At 30.0% G+C, this 8,894-nt stretch overlaps 1 protein-coding gene across 1 annotated transcript; it reads left to right on the top strand.

The window, feature by feature from the left end:
• Positions 1–4,780: 4,780 nt before the first annotated feature.
• On the top strand, positions 4,781–8,183 carry LOC129876842 (cytochrome P450 78A9-like). The gene is made up of 2 exons (XM_055952325.1): positions 4,781–5,743; positions 7,398–8,183. The coding sequence occupies exons 1-2, from the start codon at positions 4,802–4,804 to the stop codon at positions 8,022–8,024; spliced, it is 1,569 nt and encodes a 522-aa protein (XP_055808300.1). The 5' UTR covers positions 4,781–4,801; the 3' UTR covers positions 8,025–8,183.
• Positions 8,184–8,894: the final 711 nt, after the last annotated feature.

Below are 8,894 nucleotides of genomic sequence, written 5' to 3'. Positions count from 1 at the left end.
ATATTCATAGATCCCATCCCCACCATCTCATCACTCGCACCTCTTATAGTATTTATTTAGATTATATACAAATATTTTTAAAATAATATTTTTTTATTTATATATCAAATACAGAAAAAATAAGAAATCCACTTATTTTCCTAAAAACACATTTTCCATTAAAAACATTTTGCTTCATACCGAGCACACCCCTAAAGTTATTAATTTTTGTTGGTGAAAAATTGTAATCTAACTATTTCCTCTATCTTATTTGTATACTTACTTAATTCTAATTGTTTTTTTTTTGTATATATATGAAATTAGATTCATAATTATCAAACATATTAGGAGAGTTCTCTCATTTTCTGTTTACCAAATATAGTAAGATTTTTTTCTTTTCAAACTCCTACGGCCGCATTTAGTTATGTGGTGTGATTTATCCATTCTAATTTATGTGTTGGCGTTATTAGCATGGAGTTTATGAAATAATTTGTTTTATAAAATATTGCCAGTCATATGCATTTATTTGTTATAAATTTATTCATTGGTAAAAGAAAAGGTTTAAATTAAATTATTTCTAGATAAAAAGAATAAAATATTTCTTTTTGAGAGAGAGATTGAAAAAGAAAAATATTAATTGGTATAGTAGGAGTACTAATGATTAACTGGTGACGGTATATCAATTAAGATTGGATGACTTCCGATGATTAGTACATGATTTTCACACTACACGATAGCCCTAAAAAGTCCACAATAGAAATTACTCTGCCTTGGTTTTTAATAAAATTTAGCCAGTATAATAATTACACAATATATATATATATAATTAGAATGCATATATTAAACACTTTTATACACATATTTTACATTTATTATATATTGTCAAAAACTACAAATAGTTATGATTAGGAGGGTAAAAATACTTTTATCCGCTGACCAACAATATTAAACCCTTTTCATATACGAATAAGGTCTCACACTAACATCTTAATTTACGACTCAAATCAATCTTTCACCAAATAGAGAGCAAATAAGGTTGATAGCCAACATGGTGAATTACTGAACTTGGAGTAACGAGGAATATCTGTGGTGGTAAATTAATTCTAAAAATATGATTCGTTCACATATTTTTCGATTCAATTTATTTTGATTTGCACAATTCAGTCAATTTAAAAAATGATTTGATTTATAATCTAAATTGACTTGTGAAAAATCTTATCAAAAATTACTTTTAAAAGAATAATTTTTTTATTTGCTTGATATATGTTACATATAACCATAAAAAATATTTAAAAATTATTAGATAAAATTTATATTAAAAAAACATTGAAAATAAATTTAGTAAGAATTGAGTAAGTTGAACTATGATATATTTTGTGCTCATTTTCATTTAGTTCATTTCAATCTAAATAACTTGATTCACTTATTTATTATTTTTTACTGTTAAAAGCTATTTTTGTTATAGTTTGGAGATCAATATTAGCAGTTCATCCAATGATAAACAACGAGTATAGAATCTATTGAATTACTCATCTGCGTATCAAGCTTCAAAGAATATCCTAAAAAAGACTTTGAAATTGAAGGGTTCCAAACCTCGCTTCGTCGCTCAGTCCCAAAAGTTTCTTCTATTCAACAGAGCGGATAACTATTTCTAAGAAAAAGATGAATTATTTTAAGAATTTACTCAATAGCTATATTCGTTCCGGATCTTCGTCTTGCCAATTCATTTTGTGATCTTCCGCTTCAATCTGCGTTTTTCGGATAGCCGTTTGATGTCTACTCAATCGATTTCAAATAAGATAATTGTGGATATGTGGATATCTCAAGCTCTCAAGCATGCCCTTGCCACATAACAAAGTGATGCAAAAAAGAAGACCTCAAGGCATTTGACCTCGACAAAAACTATTCTAATTATGCAGTAAGTTAACTAACATTACTGTTCATTAGCACAAAATTTTGACAGAAAAAAATACTTCTCCATTTTATTTTATGTGAAACTCTTTTCTGTTTACTCTAATCAAAACTGGGTTTACTCAAATTCAAAATAAGATGATAATTACTCAAAAATTATATAGAAAGAGCAAATATTTCATATCTCACCAATGTGGGATAGCTTAACACCTCTTCCCCTCTTTGCACACCCAAATCAATCAATTGGAGTGTGGATAATATAAGTTTTGAGTTTTTAATATTGGATGTAGGGCTGTACAGGGCAAATCGATAAACCGCACCAAATCGACAAATTGAACCAAACCGAAAAAAAACCCGACTAGTGGTTTGGTTTGACTTGGTTTGGTGTTTGAAAAAAAAACCCGACCATTATAGGGTTGGTTTGGTTTTAACTAAAAAAAGTCAAACCGAACCCAAACCAATCCGATTATAGATATACTACTTTTAAATTATGTTATACATAAAAATATTTATTAAAATGTAATTTATAAATATATTTTTTAAAATTTTTCATAATTTTTTTTCCTTACATTTAGATTTGGACTTGAGAAGCCCATCTAAATAAGATACAAATAAAGCCCATCTTATACAGTTATATTATAAAGTTAAAACTTCAAACAGTGTTCTGCCTCCATTTTATATGTTGATATTTTGTACTAGAACTCTTTTTAAGAAGCACTGCTCTGTTTTTTTTATTAGATGCTATGAAAAACTCGAGAAAGCCGAAAAAATCCAAAAAACCCGAGAAAAATTGATATCGAAAAACCCGACTTTTATTGATTTGGTTTGGTTTATAAATTTAATAACCCGACACAAATGGTTTGATTTGGTTTGTAAAAAATCCGAACCAACCCGGTCCATGTACACCCCTAATTGAATGAACTAAAAATTGGAATAAATTTAACTTAGCTGATCTAAGATTTCTAGAATATGAGTATACCATGCATTCAAGGGAGGCTCAAATATATTTGTTTATATGAAAAGTTTATATATTTTACAAATATTACTAACTTTTGCTAAAAAAAATACATATAACCTATTATTGGTTTAAAAAATGAGGCCTTTCAAATTAGGGAGCCTAAGACAATTGTTTTTTTTTATTTTGATAAGCCTGTAGAGCCTCTCCTGGCACCACTAAAGAAAGGAGAAAAAAGTGAGAAAAAAAGTGATAACCAATCCTTATTTCTCTAGAGAAATAGGTATTTAAGTGCACCATTCACCCTTTTACTAGCATGAGGACCAATAGATAATATTAGATTGATCTAAAAGTATGTATAAATAAAATACTTAGTTATACGAAGAGATCATGATTTCATATGCATCATCTATTAGGCAACATATTAGTTATAAACCAAAAAATTGAACAAAATCAATGTTTTGTTTTATTTGGCTTGGCTTTAGAAATTTAAATTCCAACTAAATTAGTTTAATTTTAATTTTAATCAAAAACCAAATCATGAACTTAATTCCACGTACCACTGATGTAGGACAATTCTTTTATTTTTTTTTGGGAGGGCGGGGGGGGGGGGGTTTCCACTCAGTATTCAGAGCCTGTTGGAGTCCAGACTAAATTTAGATCGCTCACTATAGGGCTATTCGAAAGTGGTGCTCCCAACAGAATTTTCTCCATACCCAAAGCTCAAAGTCGAGACCTCTGGTTAAAGGTAAAACAGTTCCACCACTGCATCACAACCCATGTTGATGATATAGTGCAATTCAATAAAGTCTTTTCCAAGAAAAATATCATTCTATATTTAAAAACAATTAAATTTTATTTTTTTAAAATAAATTAATTTATAATCATATAAAATCTTTAAAATAATTTTAGAATTTTGATTAACTGGATTCGAGGGAGTAATAAAAATCTCTTTTACAATCTGTTGCCATAAGACGTTCCTCAGGAGCCTTGAAGGTTGAAATTCTCACTTTGATCTTTTTTTAAAAAAAATATTTTTCTGGTTCTGCATTCGTGCGGCTCTCCTCAAAATTTCCACCCAATTTACATTTTCCAATAATTATCTAATTATTGCTTTTATTAATACCATAATCCATAGAACATTCTAAAACCCCAGATTAAACTATCTCTCTCAGTCCCATAATAGTTGTCATGTATATTATAAATATGTGTCTTAAAATAGTTGTTAATTTAAATAATCAAGAGAGAATTAATAATTTTTTTCTAACTTTACCCTTAACATTAATTATTCTAGAATTAAGAGGTATATAAATAGATAAAGATTAAATAATTAATAAGGGATATATTAGTCAAATAACGCTCCTAATTAATATTTTCTTAGGAATTGTGCAAAACCTTATCATGACAACTAAAATGGGACATAGGGAGTACTAAAGAGGATAAATAAATAATAACATATTAGATTAGTGGTGGAGTCAGGATTTTCATTAAAGAAATTCAAAATATATTAAACACACGAAAAAATTGAAGATGTTTCAATATCTACTATATATACATAAAATATAATTTTAATTATATATATAGTATAAATTTTTGTGAAAAGAGGTTCGGATGAACCCTATGTGCCCTTATTAGCTCCATTCCTGATTCAGATCTCGCCATAACAATCATCCTCTCTAATATTAACTACAATGACCAATTTTTTTTAGAAATCGATATGTATATTCACTATTATAATATTTTGCTATAATAATTAAAATAATATCCGAACAAACAATACCGTTATAAGGAAGTTTGACAGGACCTGTAATAATAATAATAATGTAAGCCTAGAAGTACTTTTGAGTTATTCTCTGCTAGTGGCAATGTTTCCATTTGCTCCCCTATATAAACCATCCAATATCTCTCATTTTATACCCACAACACCAAATATACTTCTTTCTCTTAAATAGAATCATGAGAACAAACATAGAAAGCCTTTGGATTTTTGCTTTAGCTTCAAAATGCAAATCTTTCACTTCTATAAACTTTGCAATTTTTCTTATTCTCATATGGTTAGTCATGAACATAATTTACTGGGCTCACCCTGGTGGTCCTGCTTGGGGCAAACACACATGGAAAAAGTTAGTGTCAAAGCCAATTCCAGGCCCAAAAGGTTTACCTATTATAGGAAGTATGAACCTCATGACTGGTCTAGCACACCATAAAATAGCATCCGTGGCGAAAACTCTTCATGCTAGTCGTCTCATGTGTTTTAGCCTTGGTGAAACACGAGTCATTGTGACTTGTAATCCAGAAGTCGGGAAAGAAATATTAAACAGTTCTGTTTTTGCTGATCGTCCGGTGAAAGAATCAGCCTATAGGCTAATGTTCAATAGAGCAATTGGTTTTGCTTCTTATGGAGTTTATTGGAGGACACTTAGAAAAATTGCAGCAAATCATCTATTTTCACCTAAACAAATCAAAATTTCTGAAAAACCAAGATCTCAAATTGCAAAGCAATTGATTTCTATGTTTGAAAAAAAGAGTGCAACTGACATTTTACGTGTTAGGGATGGTTTAAAATTGGCTTCTTTGAACAATATGATGTGTTGTGTTTTTGGGAAAAGTTATAATCTTGATTCTTCTAATTCAGAAATAAAGGAATTGATGAAATTGGTTGATGAAGGTTATGAACTTTTGGGCATGTTAAATTGGTCTGACCATATTTCTTGGTTAGGTGAATTTGATTTACAGAGAATTAAACAGAGGTGCTCTGAACTTGTGCCAAAAGTGAACAAGTTTGTGAAAAAGATTCTTGATGAACATATGGATAAATCTGGTGATTTTGTGGACGTTTTGCTATCCTTTCAAGGTTCAGAAAGATTATCAGAATCTGATATGATTGCAGTACTTTGGGTAAGCAATAGTCCGTCCGTACTAATTTATGTGATCCTATTTGATTTTGACGTAAATTATAGAAGAAAAAAACATTGAAATTGGTGGTCTAAATGCCTAGTTGACTATTTGTGTGGACATAAAGGAAATTCTAGAATTAAATTATTTTTAATTAAATATATATAATATTTTTTGAAACAGGTTAAAAAAAATGATATACAACATATATACAAATAGAAATGAAACGAACACAACTAAATTAATCAAGTCTTTTTCTTCCTAAACGATTTGTCCTTTTAGAGAATTTTTTGCTCCTTAAATATCTTTTGGCTATTGCAAGAAAATGACAAAAATGTCCCCTAAATATTTAAGAATAGGTTCAAAATAGTGCCTAAAGTATGCACGAAATAGTCCCTAAAGTTAGTGTTTGTTAGATTTGATGGAAATAATGGATTTTTTTAAAACCATAAACACCAAGAAATTTCAATCAAATACTAAAATATAAAACACACACACAAAAAAAAAAACACTTTAAAAAGTTGCAACAGACTCTAAAAATAACATAAATTACAAAAATTGTATTTCTAACAAACATAAATTGTTAACTATCTATAGAGAACCAAAAATATTAATTTTTGACAAACTTAAAAGATTAAAACTTTTTAATCCATACTTAAAGGATTATTTTGAATTTACCTCAAACATAAGAGACCAATTTCATCATTTCTCTCATTCCTTCCCTTTCTGTTTAACTTTAAAAAATTAGTGTGATAGGTGGTTAACAAGTCACAATCAATAGTAATTACGGAGTTCAAATTTCATTGACCTCCAGACTATTCATTTTTTTCCCCTTTACTTTTTGTGTCAATTATATGAAATATAAGTTTCAAAATTCTGATTTGTCATAAGTCAATGCAGGCAGTAGGGCTGTACAGGACAAACCGATAAACCGCACCAAACCGACAAACCGAACCAAACCGGAAAAAAAACCCGACTAGTGGTTTGGTTTAACTTGGTTTGGTGTTTGAAAAAAAAACCCGACCATTATAGGGTTGGTTTGGTTTTAACTAAAAAAAGTCAAACCGAACCCAAACCGACCCGATTATAGATATACTACTTTTAAATTATGTTATACATAAAAATATTTATTAAAATGTAATTTATAAATATTTTTAAATTTTTTTTCATAATTTTTGTTTTCTTTCTTACATTTAGATTTGGACTTGAGTAGCCCATCTATATAATATACAAAAAAAACTTATCTTATAAAGTTATATTATAAAGTTAAAACTTCAAACAGTGTTGTGCCTCCATCTTATATGTTAATATTTTATACTAAAACTCTTTTTAAGAAGCACTGCTCTGTGCTTTTTATTAGATACTATGAGAAACCCGAAAAAATCCGAAAAAACTCAAAAAACCCGAGAAATCCGAAAAACCCGAAAAAAACCGAAAAACCCGAGAAAAATTGATATTGAAAAACCCGACTTTTATTGGTTTGGTTTGGTTTATAGATTTAATAACCCGACACAAATGATTTGGTTTGGTTTGTAAAAAATCCGAACCAACCCGGTCCATGTACACCCCTAGCAGGCAGTATCACTTGCTTTGTAATTCTGGATTCGCCAATGAGATCACACGCATTTGTCCTTACTATTACAGTTTACTTTTGTAGGAAATGATATTTAGGGGGACTGACACAGTAATGGTATTGGTAGAGTGGATACTAGCACGAATGACACTTCATCCTGATATTCAATCAAATGTTCAAGTCGAGATAGATAGAATCGTCGGACGATCACGAGTTGTGACAGAGTCTGACGTATCGAAAATGATCTATCTTCCGGCTGTGGTAAAAGAGGTACTAAGGTTACACCCTCCTGGTCCACTATTGTCGTGGGCCCGCCTTGCAATAACTGATACCACCGTTGATGGTTATCAGGTGCCGGCTGGCACCACAGCGATGGTGAACATGTGGGCCATCACGAGAGATGCAGATGTTTGGGCCGACCCACTTATGTTTAAGCCCGAGAGATTCATGAATGAGGCACATAGTGATATGAATTTCTCAGTATTAGGGTCCGATTTGAGATTGGCACCGTTTGGGTCTGGAAGACGATCTTGTCCCGGAAAGACACTAGGCTTGACCACAGTCACCTATTGGGTCGCAACGCTTTTACACGAATTCGAGTTCAGGCCCAGTAGTAATGTTGACTTGTCTGAGGTATTGAAGCTGTCTTGTGAAATGGCCCACCCACTTATGGTCAAGATCCGATCCAGACGTGCTCTTACAATAAATTAAATGTGTTACAATATAAAAAGTGGAACCATGGTCTCAATAAACAAAAAAAGAAAAAAAAGACTCTTTGTGTACATAATGTCCAAGTTTTTGGTCATCTTAATGTTTGATGGTAACACTTCTTTTTTTCTTTGGTTATTCTATTTAGACAGTTGATTTGGTTTTTGCTTGTACAAATGATGGTTCAATTATTACAAGTTTCAATTAAGATACATACTACATTATAATCTCTCTCTTTCTTATACTCCTTTGGGTTTCGTTTTACCTGCTCCTGTTCATTTTCACAAATCGTGAGAAATATATTATTTTCTTTCAATATTATTCTTATCATTAAATAACTACATAAAGTATAATTGTCAAATTTAAAATTTTCAAACATAATCAATAAAGAAGAAAACTGTCAAATTAATATGATCTAGGTAAAATGAAACAGAGAGTATATGCATTGATTTTGTGGTGCACAAGCATAATGAAGGATTTCCTCAAGAACTGCTCAACTATCTAAGTAATTGCTAATAAATTTAAGAGACACAAAAGTCATTAAGTGTTTAAATTATGTACTACGGTCGCCGTCCCCTTTTAATTATTATGTTTCTCTTTTGCACATTTCTTAATAATCAAAAGTACCAAATATTTTTTCTAATTTATCCTTATCTTATTTCAATATATGTGGACTTTATCTAAAACTTGATTAAATGTTTAAAAGAACAAGCTTGAACTAAGCTTATTGATATTTAAACAATTATAATATCAACCAATAATTACTTTTAAATTTATTATTCCTATGATGTGTAATCAAAATTGTTTATTCTCAAGAAAAATTATTATTAAGGGCAAAAATAATAATTAATTCTATCTTAATTTTATAAAATG

Source organism: Solanum dulcamara, chromosome 12, assembly GCF_947179165.1.
Source record: "Solanum dulcamara chromosome 12, daSolDulc1.2, whole genome shotgun sequence".
Taxonomy (NCBI): Eukaryota; Viridiplantae; Streptophyta; class Magnoliopsida; order Solanales; family Solanaceae; genus Solanum; species Solanum dulcamara.
The sequence above is the reverse complement of the archived record's forward strand: the minus strand, read 5'-3'. Positions and strand labels throughout refer to the sequence as shown.

Excerpts from the sequence above, each read along its gene's own strand:
- LOC129876842 (XM_055952325.1), top strand. The coding sequence starts at position 4,802 with ATGAGAACAAACATAGAAAGCCTTTGGATTTTTGCTTTAGCTTCAAAA. Across the intron at positions 5,744-7,397 it reads ATATGATTGCAGTACTTTGG|GAAATGATATTTAGGGGGAC; the intron begins GTAAGCAATAGT and ends TTACTTTTGTAG.